The sequence below is a fragment of the Urocitellus parryii genome, chromosome 3 (assembly GCF_045843805.1).
Source record: "Urocitellus parryii isolate mUroPar1 chromosome 3, mUroPar1.hap1, whole genome shotgun sequence".
Lineage (NCBI taxonomy): Eukaryota > Metazoa > Chordata > Mammalia > Rodentia > Sciuridae > Urocitellus > Urocitellus parryii.
Window position 1 is genome coordinate 205,042,566 of NC_135533.1, and position 19,030 is coordinate 205,061,595.

At 58.1% G+C, this 19,030-nt stretch overlaps 1 protein-coding gene across 1 annotated transcript in view; it reads left to right on the forward strand.

The window, feature by feature from the left end:
- Positions 1-19,030, forward strand: part of Cpamd8 (C3 and PZP like alpha-2-macroglobulin domain containing 8) — a 63,928-nt gene that overhangs the window by 36,240 nt on the left and 8,658 nt on the right. Inside the window, exons 20-30 of the mRNA XM_026389883.2 lie at positions 1,111-1,342; positions 3,005-3,158; positions 3,587-3,717; positions 6,402-6,453; positions 8,017-8,315; positions 8,884-9,109; positions 10,002-10,178; positions 11,963-12,044; positions 12,773-12,929; positions 13,366-13,440; positions 17,907-18,072. Coding sequence (XP_026245668.2) covers positions 1,111-1,342; positions 3,005-3,158; positions 3,587-3,717; positions 6,402-6,453; positions 8,017-8,315; positions 8,884-9,109; positions 10,002-10,178; positions 11,963-12,044; positions 12,773-12,929; positions 13,366-13,440; positions 17,907-18,072 — 1,751 coding nt within the window. The remainder of the gene's footprint in view (positions 1-1,110; positions 1,343-3,004; positions 3,159-3,586; positions 3,718-6,401; positions 6,454-8,016; positions 8,316-8,883; positions 9,110-10,001; positions 10,179-11,962; positions 12,045-12,772; positions 12,930-13,365; positions 13,441-17,906; positions 18,073-19,030) is intronic.

Genomic DNA, 19,030 nt, shown 5'->3' on the forward strand with positions numbered 1-19,030 from the left:
ACAAGGCCGCCGCAGCAGGAGGGGAAGAGCAGAGCTAGCGGTCTCCTCAAGTGCAGGGCACTCCCCGGGCACCTGGCCTGACGTCGGGGGACGACTTCCCTCCTCAGACCTGCCACAGAGTCCCTCTTACCTGGAGTGCGTGACCCACAGTCACTGTGCCCAAAAATATTAAATGGAAAATTCCGGAAACAAAGAATTCCTAGGTTCACGGCCTTCTGAGAGGCGCAGTGGAATCTCTCACCTGCCCTCCCTCTGAGGGTGTCTCGGTGCCACTGGCCGCGAGCTCATGAGACGAACACGCCACATACTAAATGAGGTGCCTTTGAACAAAGATACACATAGGTTGAGTGCAGTGGCCTATGGCTGTCATCCCAGCGACTCGGGAGGCTGAGGCAGGAGGATCTCGAGTTCAAAGCCAGCCTCTGCAGAATGGAGGCCTTAAGCAACAAAGTGGGACCCTGTCTCTAAATAAAATACAAAATAGGGCTGGGGAGGTGGCTCAGGGGTCGAGTGCCCCTGAGTTCAATCCCTGGTTATCCCCCCCCAAAAAAAAAAAACCCATAAAACAAAATTGTATATTGATTTGTCGACCAAAATATGACCAGAGGCTGACAGGGTCCTGACCCTCTCTTTCTGGTAGGAGCCATGAGCCACTGTCTGCTAATTCCGAGTTCTCGGTGGCTTCCCGGAACACAGCTCAGGGAAATCATGAGACTGTTGTATTATTTTCAGGCTTTTTTCTTTCTCATCATTTTCTTAACTGACAGAAGGATGGTGCGTATTTACAGGGCGCAGCGAGATCACACCCGTAAATGTGCATCCCCTGGACGTGCCCAGCCCCGCTAAGTGGCTGGGCCCGTTCATTCAGTGGCTCTGTCCCAAACCAGGCAGGGCCGACCTTCCCCTCTCGAGACCTGTGTTCGCGTCACCTTGAGACCCGGCCATGTTTTTCTCAGAGCAAATTCGGGCCGAGGGTGGCTTTCTGGGGTCACATGTTCCCCTAGTGCCTCAAGTAGTTGTTTCTGAGCTCCCAGCCCCCACCCCAGACCCCCCAAGCCAGGTGGCCTGGTCCATCCCCACCTGGCCCTGGTCCCTCTTGTGTCTCCACAGTGACCCGTCAGGGGAGGAGACCCTCAGTCTGCAGGTGCCTGACTCCATCACCAGCTGGGTGGCGGAGGCCGTGGGCCTCTCCGCCTCACGCGGCCTGGGAATTGCCGAGCCCGCCCTGCTGAAGACCTTCAAGCCCTTCTTCCTGGACTTCACGCTGCCCCCTCTTGTCGTCCGCGGGGAGCAGGTCAAGGTCCCACTCAGCGTCTACAACTACTTGGGCACCTGTGCTGAGGTACCAACCCCCCCAATACATGGCTTTTCCCATCTGCTGGGGGAGCAGGGGCGGGCCTTGTGGCAGTCAGGGTGCAGGGGTGGAAGGGGGCCTGGGTGAGGAACTGGGTGTCACAGCATCTCTGTTACCAGGGAGAAGGGGTGAGACGGCGTCTTAGGCTGTTTTGCATTCCTATAGCAAAATGTATGAGGCTGGATAACTTTAAAAAGAAAAGAGGTTTATTCTTTTCTTTCACTTTTTATTTTGGTCCTGGGGATTGAATCCAGGCCCCCTCACATGCTGAGCACACGCTCTACCTCTGAGCTGTACCCCTGGCCCCAGGAGGTTTATTTTGGCTCATGGTTCTGGAGATCCAAGGTCAAAAGCTCGCATCTGGGGATGGTGGTGTGGAGCATCACAGGGTGAGGGACGGGGACGGCTCCTCTGGTGTCGGCCTCTTCCTATAAAGCCACCCACCGAAGGTCCCACCTCCAAACTCCAGAGTTGGTTGTTTCTGCCCATGACACCTCCCAGTGGTTACATGTCACCACTGACACTTGGCTGTTGAGTTTCCATTTTTTCTCCATGGAAGAACTTTCTGGAAGAGGGATGTGGGAAATCTTGAGCATCCTTCAACCTGAGGGCGCTGAGGCTTGGGTCCAGTCGGCCTTTCCTGTGGCAGAATCCAGACTCTGTCACCTTAGCTCCTCCTGTGTCCTTCCCTCTGTGTCACACCTTGATGCCTGTGCACCCCAGACTCAGCTTCCGCCCTCACCTTGTGGTCCAGCCTTTGCCTGAACCCAGGCTCCCGCGCATGCTGGACAAGCAGCCCCCACTGACCACAGCCGCTCTCCACCACTGGGCACACCCCCAGCCCCTTTGCCGCTCAGAAAGAACAGACACGAGTTCCAACAGAGAGCTGAGCCGGCCGGGCCAGGGGTCGCTCGCGTCTTGCTTCACCGTGTCTATTCTCCAGGCAGAAGCCTGAACCCAGCAGGTGCTTCCGGTTTGCTGGCCGGACAAATGGACGTGGAGCGAGAGCGCCTGTGGTCTGGGGAGGCTATGAATACGTAGATGCACATGCAGTCACACGCATTCAGAAGGCACAGGCACGCACCTGGACAGTGGAACGTGGGCTGCACACACATGCTCACAGCAACACAGCATGCACACACACGCACACACGTGCGCACACATGCACCTATATGCCCCCACATGCATGCTGGTGTGTGTGCACCCTGTGCTTGCTCAGGCTGAGCACGTGGGCACCAGAGACACACGTGTGCACACACACAGCCATACTCTTCCCCAGGGAGCCCTGGGTTTGGGGAGACAGTCAGAGGGAGCCCCGTGGGAGACCAGCAGTGGGTCGGGGTGTGTCCATCAGGAGCCCAGGGTGGTGTGGCGGGCAAGGCCGCCCTTGAAGCCCCCGTGGTCCTGGGGGCTGCAGGGACCTGTGGGGACGCAGGGCTGGGAGAGGAGCAGGCCCAAACTAGTCAGGGGCGGGGACAAGCCCGCAGCAGGGCGGCCAGACGGCGCCGGTGTTTGCCTGATAGGAAGTGGAAAGGGGCCTCTGAGGACCGCGTGGCCGCTGGAGAGGGCCGGCGGGGCTGGACCTGCGGTGGACGGTGGGGGAGGGAGGCCGGCCTGGGTTCCAGGTGCCTGAGCAGTGCCGTCCTGCAGGTGCACGTGAGGATCTCCGTGCCCCAGGGCGTCCAGCTGGTGGGGCACCCCGGCAGACGGCACCTGACCCAGGAGATGTGTGTGGCCCCCGGGGAGACGGGACCCACCTGGGTCGCCCTGTCCTTCAGCAACCTGGGGCTCAGCAATATCACAGGTGGGGACCCCCTGCTCCCCTCCAGCCACCAAGGACTCCAGGCTCTGGCCCCACGGGGGCCTTGGGGCGGATGGGCCAGCAGGTGAGGTCAGGACCCTCCCGAAGGACAGGACAGCAGCTGGGGCCAGCAGGACAGGGGGCAGCTCTGGGGAGAGGGCCAGGGCCTCACCCGGGGGGAGCAGGGCTGTCACGGTGCCAAGCCCACGTGGGACACAGGCACGGGCACAGAGCACAGGCACACCCAGGCCACACCCAGGCCACACACATGCTCAGAGGCACGCACGTGTGCATGTGTACACAGAACTGCGTGCACACGTGCCCCACACGCACACGGCACCTGCACAGAGGCACACGCGTGCCTGACCCGGGGAGGGAGGGGCAGCCCACCCTGGCGGGGACCTGCTCTGACGGCCACCAAATCCCCGCAGCCAAAGCCCTGGCCTATGGAGACGCAGGCTGCTGTGGGGACGGGAGGCCCAGCAGACACGCAGAGGACGGGCCCCCCGACAGGAGGGTCCCCGCCGGGGCGGACCACGTCCGGCGCAGCCTGACCGTGGAGGTAGGCCAGGCCCCACTCGTGGGCCAGCGTGGGCCCCAGCCCTGGGGGGAGCAGCCGGGCACGCGGTCCAGCCCCAGCACACGGGTCTGGATCGATGGCTCAGGGACAGCTGGGGGGAGCCTCTGGCTGGGGGACCGTGGCCTCTGGCCCCTCCTCGCAGGGCTGAGCAGGTCGTGAGGTGGCCCTGCACTCTGGAGGGGCTGGAGGGAGTGACCCTGACCATTTTTAAGGGCCACGTGCGTGTCTCCTAGTTCTGCACTTTTCCAAGGCAGTTTGCGGACTGGGACGGGGCACGTGGGGCGTGGGTCCCCGGAACACAAGTCCTGCAGCAGGGAAGTCCCAGGTCAGGGCCTGCGCAGACCTCCCAGCTGTGGACCCAGGACCGCCTCTTACCTGTGGGGCCCACAGGTGTCCCGGCTGTCCAGCCCTGCTGTGGATAATGCACGGGGTCTCAGTCCCTGCCCCCAGGGCTGGGGACCAGAGATGATGGGCATGGACGGCTCCCAGCCCAGAGAGGTTGAGTGAGTGGCCCCATGTCACCCAGCAGAGGGTGGATGTGTCAGGGTTCTCTAGAGAAACAGAACCAAAAGGAGACAGACAGAAAGACACATGGTTTCAGTAGGCCATGGACCACACGTATGATGGTCGTCCGTACAATCACCCTGTAGTGACGTCGGAGCAGCTGCAGCCTGTGTGTAAATACGCTCTCTGGTGTTTGCACAATGACAGGGTCATCCCAGGACACGTTTCTTAGAACATATCCCCGTTGTGAAGTGACGCGTGACCGCATAGATCGGGGTTCACCATACACACATTCATACAGACGTCGAACAAGATTTATTATCAGGCCACGTCCCACGTGACTGTGGAATTGGAGCCGTCCCGTGACCTGTCCCCTGTGGTGTCGTCGAAGGCTTGAGAGCCATGGAGACAAGGGCGGGGATCCCAGCCTGGGGGTCAGAGGACCAGCAGCACAGGGGGCAGGAAAAGAGCGAGGTCCCAGCCCAGGAAGCCGGCGGGCAGAGGGGAGTTTAACCCTCCTGCCTGGTTGCCTTATTTGGGCCTCAGCAGGTAGCACGGTGCCCATCCACATTGGGGAGGGCCTGACTCACCCCCAGAGATACACCCGGAAAGAGCCTCTAGCCGCTCTGGCCTCCCATGACCTAGTCAAGGCGACACCTAGAGTTAGCCATTGTGGAGGGAGTGGGGCCCACGGCTGCCTTGCTGCAGCTATTCCTGTGTGCTAGTCAGCTTTCTGTGACTGTAACAAATACAGACGATCAGCTTATAAAGAGAAGAGGTTCATGGTGACTCACAGCTTTGGAGGTTTCAGTCCATGATCACTCAGCCCATTGCTTTGGGGCCTGTGGCGAGGTGGTAGGTCACCGCAGCAGTGCATGGTGAAGCGGAGCGGCTCACCTCATGGCTGGTAAACCACAGAGAGAAAGATGAAGGGGCTGGCACCACCTTATCCCCTTCAAGGCCACACCCCCAATGACCTGAAGGACTCCCACTAGGCCCCGCCTTTTAAAGGTCCCCTTACCTCCCCAAAGCCTTCATCACAGGGGCCTTTGGAGACATTCCAGACCCAAACTCTAGCAAATCTTTGAGGTCTGGGAGTCGAGTTCTGGGCACCTGTTTTTTTTAGTTGATATGTAATATTCATACATGTTTCCGGGGTAACAGTGTGATACTTTAGTCCATGGATACGATGTATAATGACTGATCAAGGAAATCAAGGTTTCCATCTCCTGTTCCGGGAACCGTCAGACTCTCCTGGTTATTTGGATGTGTCACGGACCATCGTGACTGTAGTTCTCCTTCTGTGCTTTGGAAAATCAGAGCCTTCTTCCATCTCCTGGGCTTTGGTGTCCTTTGCTGTCCCTTGCTGTCCCTTGCCTAACCATGGTCTGTGTCCCCTCCCTCCCCCTCTAGTGACCGCTATCCCCGTCTCTCCCCTCCCGTGAGATCAATGTTTTCAGCTTCCTCAAATGAACCAGGACACCCGCCGTCTCTGCGCCTGGCTTCCTTCATTAACGTGACGTCCTCCAGGCCCAGCCGCGTCACTGCCAGTGACAGGACTCGCCACGTCCTCTGCCTGAATAGTCCACTGTGTCATGTCCACGTTCCCTTTATCCTTGATCTGTCGAGGGCCCTCAGGAGCCCACGTGTTGGCCCTTCTGTGAAACAGCTGACGGCCTCTGGGCTCCCGGGGCACCAGACAGAGAAGGGAGCCCAGGTGGACAGGCAGGAGGCAGGACACGGGTGCAGACCGGGTGGAGGCGTGGGTGGCCTGGGCCTTTCACGGTGCTCGTGGACGTCTGTCGGGGCCTCGGATCCCGCAGCCGCTCTGCACAGTGCTCTGGGCACCCGGGGACCGGAGGGCAGTGGGGGGGGGCAGGGCTGGGCGCGGGGAGCAGGCGAGATTCACGCGGCCACGGCACAGCGTGATGGCGAGGCCTCCGTGTCGCCACCCGGACCTAGGAGGTGGGTGACCTGGTCACTCCTGTGTGCCTGTGACCCTGGCGTCACCCTGGGCTCCCCACAAGCCCCGGCAGCTCACCTGCATGGTCCAGACTTGGAGCTGCTGCCCTGGGAGTTCTGGACGCTCCTCTGGGCCGACTGTCCCCACCACCCTGTCCCCGCCACCCTGTCCCCGCTCAGTCGCTCCGTTTCTGTTTCAGCCTGAAGGGGCGCCGCGGTCCTACACCTACAGTGCTTTCTTCTGTCCCAACGGTGAGTCCTCTGCACCCACTGAGGAGCCCCCGGCCCCTCCCCTACCACAGGGTGACAGCTCCTTCACTGGGAAGCCAGTGCCCCCTCCCCAGGGACAGAGGGCACAGCAGTCAGGAAGTTCAGTGGTCTCCTAAGTTGCCGACGCTGGCCTGGATCTGGCAATCCTCCTGCCTCAGCCCTCTGAGCCGCGGTGGTTATAGGCACCACCACCGTGCAAGGGTCTAGTGCTGCGGGCAAGCAGAGGCTTCCACTTTGGTGAGACCCAGCTCACCATCCTCCCTTTGGTGAATCACACTTTGTTGTTCCTGAGACACTTCAGGAGTCCTGTTTCCTCAAGGTTTTGTGGTTCTAAGTTTCTGATTTCTAAACGGCAATGATCTATTGGGAGTTGATTCCGGATACCTTGCAAGGTATGGGCCAGCGTTCATCTTTCTGCACGTGGGTCACCAATTGCCCTGGCACCATTTATATGAAAGACTTTTCTAATGCCAGCTGCTTAGGAGGCAGGAGGAGGATGACAAGGTCAAGGCCAGCCTGGGCAACTTAGCAAGAAGGAGTCTCAAAAAAATAAATAAATAAATAAAACGGGCTGGGGATGTGGCTCAGCAGCAGAGCACCCAGGTCCAGTCCTCTCTGTAGGGAACGTCTTTGCTCCTTGTTGAAAGTCAGCAGCCCACACGTGCCTGGGTCCACTCTGGGCTCCCTGCTTCTGTTCCCTGGACGCGTTTGCCTTTCCTGTGCTCTCACCTCGCGGTGACCACTGTAACTGTACACGGAGCCTCCGTGCCCAGCGGTGAATCCTTCAACATTGTTCTTTCCTGAAGCCGTTTGGGGTCCCCTAGGTCCTTTGCATTTCCGGAAAATTCGAAAGTCAGTGTAGCAACTTCTCTAGGATTTTGCTTGGATTTGCATTGAGTCCGTGGATCAGCTTGGGGAAGATCAGTGTGTCTGCAGCATTTCCTCTGCCCCCGTGGAGTCTGCTCTCCGTGGATCTGGGTCTTCTCTTGCTTCTGTCAGAAACCTATGCAGTTTCTGGCACCTTGCATGTCCCTAGCTGGAGTGACCCTGGGTGCCACCATCAGTGCTGCTATCGAGCCACCATGTTTCTGCAGCTGTGTGCAGAGCCCTGGGGAGATTGCCACCCTGTCCAGTGCTCCCTCCTGTGCTCACCTCCTGTACTCACTTCCTATGCTCACCTTCTCTACTTACCTCCTATGCTCACCTCCTGTGCTCACCTCCTGTGCTCACCTCCTGTGCTCACCTCCTGTGCTCATCTCCTGTGCTCACCTCCTGTGCTCATCTCCTATGCTCACCTCCTGTGCTCACCTCCTGTGCTCATCTGCTATGCTCACCTCCTGTGCTCATCTGCTATGCTCACCTCCTGTGCTCACCTCCTGTGCTCCTGTGCTCACCTCCTGTGCTCACCTCCTGTGCTTATCTCCTATGCTCACCTCCTGTGCTCACCTCCTGTGCTCACCTCCTGTGCTCACCTCCTAGCCTATGTGAGGGTGGCAGATTCCTCTAGGCTCCCTCTCAACTTCCGGCCTCCCTTTCTCCATCCAGAGAGACTCCACATCTCCACCCCCAACAAATATGAGTTCCAGTACGTGCAGCGGCCGCAGCGTCTCACCCATTTCGATGTGGCCGTGCGAGCACACAACGACGCCCGTGTGGCCTTGTCCCCGGGGCCCCAGGACACAGTGGGCATGATCGAGATCGTCCTGGGGGGCCACCAGAACACCAGGTCATGGATGGCGACCAGCAAGATGGGTGAGCCCGTGGCCAGCGCCCACACGGCCAAGATTCTCTCCTGGGATGAGTTCAGGACGTTCTGGATCAGCTGGCGCGACGGGCTCATCCAGGTACCCGGGGCTGCCTGGGTGGGCACGGGAGCCTGGTGCCCCTCTGGTATCCGCTGCTTCCTGTTCTGTGCCAGGCTCTGCTGGGGGCAGGGAGGAGTGAGGGGAAACACAGGGCCCCTCAGGTGGCTCACAGTCTGTCTGGAGCTGCTTAAAAGAGAGAAAGAAAAGAAAAAGGAGAAGAAAAAGTCAGGGTGGTGGGTGACCAGGGAGACTGGGTACCAGCAGGTGAAAGGGGGTGCTTTGTGGGCCCAGGAAGGGGACTTAGAAAAGGAACAGCTGGCACCACGTTTGGGGGAGTGGCACAGCCAAGCTGGGCTTTGAAGTAGGAATAGGAGTTCACCTGGTAAAACAGGAGCAGAGGACGTCCCAGGTACAGGGAGCGGAGCTGTAAGGCCCAGAAGTTCCTGAAGCCCAGGGACAGGATGACCTCTGGTGTCCCTTGCTGCTGACTCCCCGAGGACCCGGCTTCACACCGGGGTGTGGCTGAGGCCCCGACCATGTTCACAGGTGACGGAATGTCACTGCACGCTTCCTGCCAGCGTCCAGGAGCCTGGGTCTCTTTTTCCAGGTTGGCCATGGTCCAGAGCCGTCCAACGAGTCCGTTGTCGTGGCCTGGGCCCTCCCGAGGCCACCGGAGGTCCGGTTCATTGGCTTCTCCACTGGCTGGGGCTCTGTGGGCGAGTTCCGCCTCTGGCGGAAGATGGAGGTGGAGGAGAGCTACGGCGAGGCCTTCACCCTGGGGGTCCCCCACGGGGCCATCCCTGGGTCTGAGCGGGCAGCTGCTTCCCTCACAGGTGTCTGTCCACAGCCTGGCTGGGGGAGGGCAGGGGCAAAGGGGAGGGTGGGCCAGATGTGGGTGAGAGGTGTGTGAGGAAGCAGATGGGCAGCAGCAGCGCAGAAGACCCGTGTGCAGGGTCCTCAGCTCAGATGAGACAGAAAAGTGGAGAGGAAGATGGGAACCCAAGGAGGGTTATGAAGAAGCCGTCAGGTTGGGCCACAGAAGAGGCACAGGGGCAATGGCAGCCTTAGTGAGTCATGAGGAAGCTGAAGAAGAAGAAAAGGAGGTAAGTTCAGGGAACAGCACTTATCCCAGGGGGCCTATTGGCAGGGTCTGGGACAAAGAGGTCAAGGAGAGGATGTCAGAATACCGAAGGGATGAGAGAACAGAAGACCAGAAATTTAAAGAGAGAGAAAGAACATTATAATGCACTAATATTCTATAATATCCGGTGTGTATGAAACTTTAAAAAAAATCTTTAAAATACTCATGGCTAAAGAGAAAAATCACATTTTTCTGGAAAATATAAAAAAGTTTTTAGAATGGAACAAGAATGGCTACACTGACTTCCTGACATTTGTGGGATGCAGCTAAAGCTGCACTTTGCAGGTAATTTATAGCCTTAAGATGCATCTATTTTAAAACCTAGAAAAAAAACATTCAAAAGAGTGAAGAACTAGAGAGTGCCCATCCAAGTGACAGCTAGGAAACACAGAAGCATGCAGGTGAGAGAGGCAGGTGGCCACCAACGCCGGGACACCAGGCCATCTGGGTGGCCCCACAGGGCAGCACGGGCAGTCAGAGGTTGGTGTCCAGTGTTGGAGCAGCTGGCCCCACCCTGGGAGAAGCCGTTCCTGTGCTGCACACTTGGGCAGGCCTCCAGCCCAGCCCTTCCCTCTCTCCTGCAGGCGACGTCATGGGGCCGACCCTGAACCACCTCAACAAGCTCCTGCGCCTGCCCTTTGGCTGTGGAGAGCAGAACATGATCCACTTTGCCCCCAATGTCTTTGTCTTGAGGTATCTTCAGAAAACCCAGCAGCTCAGCCCTGAGGTGGAGAGGGACACCACTGACTACCTGATCCAGGGTATGGGGCCCGGCTGCCTGGGGGAGGGGGAGAGGTGGAGGGGGGAAGGGAGGGGAGGGGGAGAGGGAGAGGGTGGGGGAGGGAGGAGGGGTGGGGGAGGGGGAGGGAGAGGGAGGGGGAGGGAGAGGGAGGGGGAGGGAGAGGAAAGGGAGAGGGGAAGGGGAGGGAAAGGGGAAGGGGAGGGGAGGGGAGGGGGAGGGGAGGGGAAGGGGAAGAGAGGGGAGGGGGAGGGAGAGGGAGAGGGGAAGGGGAGGGGAGGGGGAGGGGGAGGGGAAGAGAGGGGAGGGGAGGGAGGGGGAGGGGAGGGAGAGGGAGGGGGAGGGAGAGGGAGGGGGAGGGAGAGGAAAGGGAGAGGGGAAGGGGAGGGAAAGGGGAAGGGGAGGGGAGGGGGAGGGGAGGGGAAGGGGAAGAGAGGGGAGGGGGAGGGAGAGGGAGAGGGGAAGGGGAGGGGAGGGGGAGGGGAAGAGAGGGGAGGGGAGGGAGGGGGAGGGGAGGGAGAGGGGAGGGGGAGAGCTCCGCTGGGAGTGGGTGCAGCCTTCTGGGGGTGGCTACAGGCCAGGTGCAGTGGGCCAAGGAGGCCATTCAGGGCGGCCCCAATTGGTCACTGTCCCCAGGAGCCTGGAGCTGTGCTGTTAGGACGACTCTTTATATTGGTGCTTGGCCACAGGAGAGCAAGTGTCTTTTTTTTTTTAATAGAGATTTTTATCTCACAACAAAAGTCATATAACCACATAATTTTTTGAATTTGGGAATGAAAAGCTCAGTGTGGTCATTACCGTTGGCTCTGAGTTGGCCCAATAGCTGTGTTTGTGCCTAGGACAGCGGGCATCTTCAGGGATAAACAGGACAGCGCTGGGCCTCTTCCTTTCCCATGAAGGAGGCCCCCAGGGTGTGTGGTGGCCGGGATCTGAGGCCTGTCCCCTCTGGGTAGAAGCTGGGCCTTCCTCCTGTCCCGGGCACCCGCTCTGTGCTCAGGCAGGACGGTCCCTCTCAGTGCCCCGCTCCCCGTCTGTGTCACGAGGGAGTTAAGTCAGCTGACGGCAAGGTCCTGGGGTCTCCTGGGCTTTGCTTCTGCCCTGGGGCTGGACCTGGAGTGACCGGGGAGCCTGACCCAGGTGGAGGAAGGACCCACATGTGCCCAACCCAGAGCTCCCGGGCCCCCCTCGGAGGAGGGAACAGAGGCACGTGGGCACCCGGGTTCCAGGGGCCAGACGGGGGTCCCGACTCCTGGCTCTGCGGTGGCTCTGCTGCGGTGGCTCTGCTGCGCTGGAAGCCCTCCTCGGTGGCTCTGGTGATCTGGAGTCACCTGTCCTCATGGACGGGAAAGGGACTCACATGTGATGGTCAGCGTTCAACTCCCAGATGGAAGCAGAGGGTCAGAGTCTGGCTCCAGGAAGCAGGCCACGGCCCTCAGAAGGCCAGGCGCTCAGGATGTGTGGGCCTGGGAGGGGGTGGACACCGGCCACCCAGGAACCAGGGTGCCACCTCGAGGTGGTACACTTCATTGGTCACCTGGGCACCACTGAGGGCTGGCATGTGACCTCCCCACAATGCCACAGAGGCCGTTAGAAAATGAGGCAGAGGTCACAGTGGCCCAGGAGTGTGAGCGTCCGTTTCAGGGACCCAGGTGTGGGTGTGGACAGTTTCAAGGACCTGACCTGTGGTTTGGGGACGGTTTCCAGAGCCCCAGACGTGAGGTGGCATTGTGGGGGGGTGCCAGGCCTGGGCCCTGCAGGCAGCCCCGGGGCAGCTGTTCAGCAGAACCGGTACCCTTCTTCCCGTAGGGTACCAGCGCCAGCTGACCTACAGGCACCAGGACGGATCCTACAGTGCCTTCGGGGAGCGGGACACGTCGGGGAGCATGTGGTGAGTCCCCCCCCCCCGGGCACGCGGACACTCAGGCTCTGAGACCTGGGGAGGGTGGCAGGAAACGCCATGGGAAACAGACAGCTGTGGTCCCCGCCTTGGGGTTCCCCGGGGAGAGGCAGGGTGGCCGGGGCTGGGCACGGCAGTGTCATTGCTGGGACTCTTTCTGCTGTTGTTACTCTGGTGATGGGAGCCCAGCCCCTGCTCGCTGGCCCCTGGGTGCTCTGAGCTCAGGAATGGGGGTGACCCGGGGCAGGAAGAACTGGGCAGGGAGAGGTCATGGGCCAGGCCACCACTCACAAGGGCTGGGGGTGCGGGGAGGTGGCTGGTGAGCAGGGTCCCTGGCCTGGGGTGCCACCAGCACAGAAGGACCCACTGGGAGCTGGGCCAGCTGGCCACATGCCCTGGGGTGCTCCAGCCGTAGCAGTCCTGGGCATCACCGTGGGGCCCACCCAGCCTGGGTCTCCCCTGCCAACCCTACACCCTCACCCGGGCTCCTCTGCGTGGCCAAAGATACGGCGTCCCTCATGGACAGACAGAGCGCCCACTGCCCTCAGCAATGCTGGGGGCGAGGGGGGACACGCCGCTGAGCCCTTTCCAGCAGGGGGCCCAGCTTGGCGACCTGCCCCCCTCCCCAGAAACCTGTGTACGTCTGGCTGATCCCCAGAGGCCCCCAGGAAGGTGACCCTGCTCGGTGACACCCCCAGCCCCACCGCATCCTCTTGCAGGCTCACAGCCTTTGTCCTGAAGTCCTTCGCGCAGGCTCGGAGCTTCATATTCATCGACCCCCAGGAGCTGGCCGCTGCCAAGGGCTGGATCATCCAGCAGCAGGGAGCTGACGGGGCCTTCCCCGTGGTGGGCAGGATCCTGAACAAGGACATCCAGGTGAGTGGCCTCGCGGCCTGTCCACCCCGTCCTGCTCCTGGAAGCAGGACTAAAGGAAGCGCTGGACTAAGACTGGAGGCCGGGGCTGGCGGTGTGTGGAGGCGTGGCCTGTGCTGGGCGAGGGGCGGGGTCTGGGCAAGGGGCGGGGTCTGGGCAGGGGCGGGGCCTGGGCAGGGCGGGGCCTTTCTGGGGCAGGTTCTGGGCAGAGGCGAGGTCTAGGTAGAGGGGGCGTCTGGGCAGAGGCCGGGTCTGGGCAGGGGTGCTGGGGATGGGGGAGGGGCCGGGCCCTAGCAAGGCTGAGGCTCAGCAGGGCGGGCCGGTGCTGGGTGATGGGCAGGGTCACAGTGGGAGCAGGGGCTAAGGCGGGGGCAGGACTCTGGCAGGAGATGGGCTGTCCCCTTGGGGACAGGGGTGAGGCCTGAGCGTCCTCTTGCAGGGTGGGATCCACGGTACAGTCCCGCTGACGGCCTACGTGGTGGCTGCTCTCCTGGAGACTGGCACAGTGTCCGAGGTGAGCCCAAGTGGAGTCCTGGGAGACTGGGGGCCAGGGGTGGGGCTGGAGGAACAAGTGGGAGGTCCCCCCCGCATGGCAGGGTTTATTTTTCCTCATTTCTCTTACTCATGAATGAGGCTCTTTCAAACTTTTCATCCACTGAGAACATCCAACTTCTCAGCCTGAGCAGAAAAGAGATACCTTGTGGTAACCATGGGGGTGAGAATTGTTGGGAAGTATATATTAGTTTCTCATCACTATAATGAAACACCTGAGGCAATTAACTTATAAAGAGAAAAGGTTTATTTTGGCTAATGGTTTTGGTGGTTTCAGTCCCTGCCTGGCTGAGTGGATTGAACAACAGACCTTTATTGCTGAGGGTTCTAAAGGCTGGGAAGTCCAAGACCAAGGTGCAGGCAGATTCCGTTCTTGGTGATGGTTCTTTTCCGGGGGTGTCTGCCTTTCACTGTGTGCTCACCTGACCTTTCCTTAGTGTATGCGCACAGACTGAGAATTCTGGTGACATTAAGGACCCTAATCCCATCATGGGGCCCCACCTTAACGACCTCTTCTAAACCCCTCCTCCTACTATCATCATATTGGGGGTTAGAGCTTCAATATGTGAATTCTGGGGGACACAAATATTCAATCCATAACATTCCTATGTCACCTCTAAAAATCTCCCTTGGAAGTTTAGCAGCGATCAAGTCGTCTCTTAAGTGTGTTCTCCTGATGTCCCTTCCTGTGCCTTTGGCGGTCACTCCAGGTAGAGGGAGCCACGTGCTGGCTGAGGCGCCGTAATTGCCCTGACTGCTGGACTCCGTCCTCTGTTTCTGCCTCCTTCCTTCATTGACTTCCTCTTGTCCCTCAGTGTCCAGGACCCTCCACAGACACCGAAATCCAGGGATGTAAAATCCATGTCCCTTCTATCAAATGGCATAGCACTGGCGGAGAACCTGTGCACATCCTCGTCTATTCTTTAGATCATCTCTTTATGATACTTCACGCAGTGCCTATATATCGGTTCTTTTGCATAGATTCAGAATATTTCAAGACCTGTGGCAAACTCAAGTTTTGCTTTTTGGATTTTTTCCCATTTTTTTTTTTTTAATTCCTGGTTGGCTGGATCCATGGATGCAGAACTTGCAAATATGGAGAGCCTGCTGTACTGAGAAAAAGTACTGGGAGGTAAACTTTTGAGGTCCTGCATGTCTGAAAATACTCTCATCCTGCTTCAACACTTGAGTGGTCGTTGGGCTGGGTATAGAATTCTCTCTTGGCCCTCACTTTCCTGTAAGATACAGGATTCCATTCCATTCTCTTCTAGTTTCCAGTGTTCTGTGGAGAAGTTGCTTGTCATTCTGAGTACTTTTCCTTTGAATATGGATTTTTCTTTCCCCTGAAAGTTATCAGATCTTCACTTTGTGCTTTAGGACACATACTGTGAGGTGAGGGTTTCTTTTTTTTTCCACTTTCTATGCTGGGCATCCAGGGAGCCCTTTTCCATAGGAAATTTATAGGTACGAATAGGATGAAAATAAAAAAGGATCTTTAGGACTGAGGGTGTAGCTCAGTGATCAAGCACTTGCCTAGTTGGGTTGAGACTCTGGGTTCATCTCCACACTGTAAAAGAAATATTGTGAGTAACTAAGAGTCAGCCTTGCTCACCTGACCTTTCCCTAGTGTACGCACACAGACTGAGCATTCTGGTGACTCTTCTTATAAGGACACTGATCCCATCATGGGGCCCTACCTTAACGACCCCTTAACAGTCAGGGAAGAGCTCTCTGAAGATGTGGCATTTCTCCTTCTGATAAAATGGAAGCCTTCAGAGGGCAGGGGTTCTCTCTTATTACTAAATATACTCAGGAGGCAGTGCATTGCCTTGGACAGAGTCTGTGTCCCATGAATATCTGTGGAATGGAAGAAAAAGTTGAGACCTAAATGTTGAGATGGAGCGGCCATGTGAAATGTGAGAGAGGATTGTTTCTCACCAAAGGAGGGATGAGACAGTCCCCAGCCTGTGGTGACTCTGGACATTCCCAGCCCTCACGCCTGCCAGGCGAGCGCGCCACCACCGAGCCGCAGCCCAGCCCCAGACTCGAGGAGCTTGCGGAGAGGGAGGCCGATGTTCCCAGGGCCGGGTCACCACCAGGCCTTGCCCTGGGTCACCTGGGTCACGTGCTTCCCTGCTGACATTCAGGTGGTCTGCGGACATGGACTGTCACAGACGGCGGCTCTGCTGGGTGGGGGGTGCCCTCAGACTTGTCTCTGTGCCCTCCACCTCCTCCCACCCGCAGGACACCCCATTTCTCAGAAAAATCTCCCTCTGCCTTCTCCAGGTCCTCCCAACCCCATCTTCCCTGATCTGGGGGCTTCCCCAGGGAAAGGGTGAATTCCCCCCAGGGTCGGGGCCCTGAGCCCCAGAGGTGGCGGAGGCAGGACCTGCTGTCCCAGTGCCAGGACCAGAAGGGGCCAGCAGGGCCACCCCACCCTGAGGGCGCTCAGGAGTGGCCTCCTTTGCTTCTCCAGCCTGTGGTGACTCTGCACATCCCTTGGCTGTGGCCACGTCATTCCAGTGTATGCCCCCAAGGTTGCCTCCTCCGTGTCTTCTCCCCTTGTTCTTCTTCTTTTAAATCTTAGTGACTTCATTTCTTGTTTTATGTGTTCTTCTTTTTAGCTACACGTGACGGTAGAGTGTATTTTGACATATTATACACACACGGGGTGTGACTTCCTGTTCCTGTGGTTGTACCCGCTTATTCACATGTGAACACCGGGAAGTTTGTCTGATTCGTTCCACTGTCTTTCCTACTCCCCTCCCCCTCCCCCTCATTCCCCTTTGTCTAATCCAATGAACTTCTGTTCTTCCCTCCATCCCTCTTTTGTGTGTTAGCATCGAACATCGGGGAGAACATTCAGCCTTTGTTTTTTTTTTTTTTTTTTTTGGATTGGCTTATTTCATTTAGCACGAGAGAGTCTCCAGTTTTATCCATTCCAGCAAATGCCAGTTTCATTCTTTTTTTGTGACTGAGTAATATTCCCTCTGTGTGTGTGTGTGTGTGTGTGTCTTACATTTTTTTAAAGGGAGACAGAGAGAGAGAAAGAGAGAGAGAGAGACAGAGACAGAGAGAGAGAATTTTATTTATTTTTTAGTTCTCGGCGGACACAACATCTTTGTTTGTATGTGGTGCTGAGGATCGAACCCGGGCCAGGCGAACGCGCTACCGCTTGAGCCACATCCCCAGCCCTCTTACATTTTCTTCATCCATTCATCTGCTGAAGGGTACCTAGGCTGGTTCCATAGCTTAGCTATTGTGTATTGACCCACATCATGTGGCTGCGTCACTATAGTATGCTGATGTCTGTCTTCTCCCCTTCTAAGGATACTTATCTTTGGGTTTAGGGTCACTTTAGGCCAGGATGATCTCATCTCAAGATTTTTAATGATATTTGCAAAGACTTTTCCAAATAAGATCACGCTAGGCCGAGCACTTGCCTAGCATGTGTTTGGTCCTGGGTTCAATCCCCAGCATTGCCCCCCAAAATAGAGGCTGCCCAAGTTGGATTACGTTTACGTTTACAGGTTCCAGGGGACATATATCTCTTGGGGCACCATCCAACCCACAGCACCTGCACTGGAATCAGATGAGCTTGCCCCGCCCCCCCCCAAAAAAAAAAGACCTGGTCCCTCTGAGCCTGGCTGTGAACACTTGTTTGTAAATAATGGAGTTTCTTGGCTTAAGGAGCAGATGGGGCAGGGTGGATCCTTCCCAGCTCGGTGACATTTTCATAGCATCCTTGCCCACGTGGCCTGGGGCAGCTCCCATGTCAGCATCTCTGGACTCGTGGGTCACACCTGGGCTCTGGCTAGTCTGTCCTGCTCCCGGTTCCTCTCTGGGGAGCTAAATCTCACCCACACCTAGAGGCGATTCCCATGCTTTGTCCTGGTCTAAGGATCAAAGGTTTGGGGACGCGTTCTCTCTGTGACCACAGCAGTTAACTAATGCTGCGTTATCTTAACTCCCCGGTTTCTACCAGGGGCCAGCAGAGCATCTCTGCTCGTTGGCTGAATTGGTTCCTGCTTTAACCACTCACTCTTCCCGTGAGTCCATCTTACCGGGAAGCTCCTCTGAACTTGGTGATGGCTGTGCCGGTGTCTTCCTGCAGGTCATGTTCTAGGGCACAGGAAGAGGTCAGCCGGTTTCTCTGCAGAGGCACCTCTTGATTTGAGGCCTGGAGGGTGCAGAGGGCCTGGGCTGGGGGTCTTAAGGCCAGATGTCTTCCTGAAGCCCTGGCCATGCGTGGGCGTGGACAGGGTTGGCCCTGCCTGCTCCCGGTAGGGTCTCTGCATTGACCTGGCGTATCCCTGAGCATCCCGCCCAGACTCCATTTGGAAAAAGGGGCAAAGGCAGAGAAGAAAGGCGGTGGGGTCTGACAGCAGGGGCTGCAGCCCGAGCTCCCGGTGTCTCTCCACTCTGCAGGAGGAGAGGGCCGCCATTGCCAAAGCAAGACGCTTCCTGGAGTCCAGGGGGCCCCTGGCCACAGATCCCTACAGCCATGCTCTGACCGCCTACGCGCTGACCCTGCTCCGCAGCCCCGCAGCCCCTGAGGCCCTGCGCAGACTCCGCAGCCTCGCCATCACGCAGGGTAGGTGTTCCCTGGCCACCGACCTGGAGGCCACCGTGTGGGACAGCCCACTCTGAGCTCTTGGACGCTCACGTGCAACTCAGGAGGTGTCTTAGCTCACTCTCGATGGCTTTGCGTGTAGAATGGTCCACCCAGGAGCGCGCCAGCCGGCCACTCTGTAGATGCAGTGTTTTGTCCAAGGTTGGGCCTGCCTGAGCGCTTCCTAGGCCTGCGAAATGGGGGATGCTGACCCCCAGGGAGGGCAGTGTGTGTGGGTCTTCGACAGGAGATCCCCCAAACTTCTGATGCTGGGCAGGCACAGGTAGACCCCCCATTCTCCCCTCCACTGGTGGGTGAGCCCCGGGAAGGAAGCATTTCCATCTTTGGGGTGTTAGTCCCTCCAAATGCAAAATGATCACCTTTGTGTTCAGAGAGCCCCGGTCACCAAGCCCCCACTTGTCCGGATGCCCCCCACCAAGTCCCCTCCCCCACCCACTCGGTCATCCCACCCTCAGCCGCAGCCGCTGCCCCCTCCATCAGCCCAGGAATTGCGTTCAGTCCTTGTGGGAAAAAGAGGCTAAAATGAAGAATTCTAAAGTCAACAATGGCGTCGTCTACTTAAGACCAAATGCTTAGGATCAGGGGTGAGGGTGGGAAGTTGGGGGGAGGGCTGGTTTCTCTCCAGGTTTGAGGGCCTTGACACCTTGGTTGCCTGGACCCCCAGTGGAAACATCTGGGGCTGCAGCAGTACCCAGCCTGGAGGCGGCCATTGATGGGTGATGTCTGCCAGGGCCAGGGGGAGGCAGGCATTGATTAGTGATGTCTACCAGGGCCAGGGGGAGGCAGGCATTGATTAGTGATGTCTGCCAGGGCCAGGGGGAAGCAGACATTGATTAGTGATGTCTGCCAGGGCCAGGGGGAGGCAGGCATTGATTAGTGATGTCTGCCAGGGTCAGGGGGAAGCAGGCATTGATTAGTG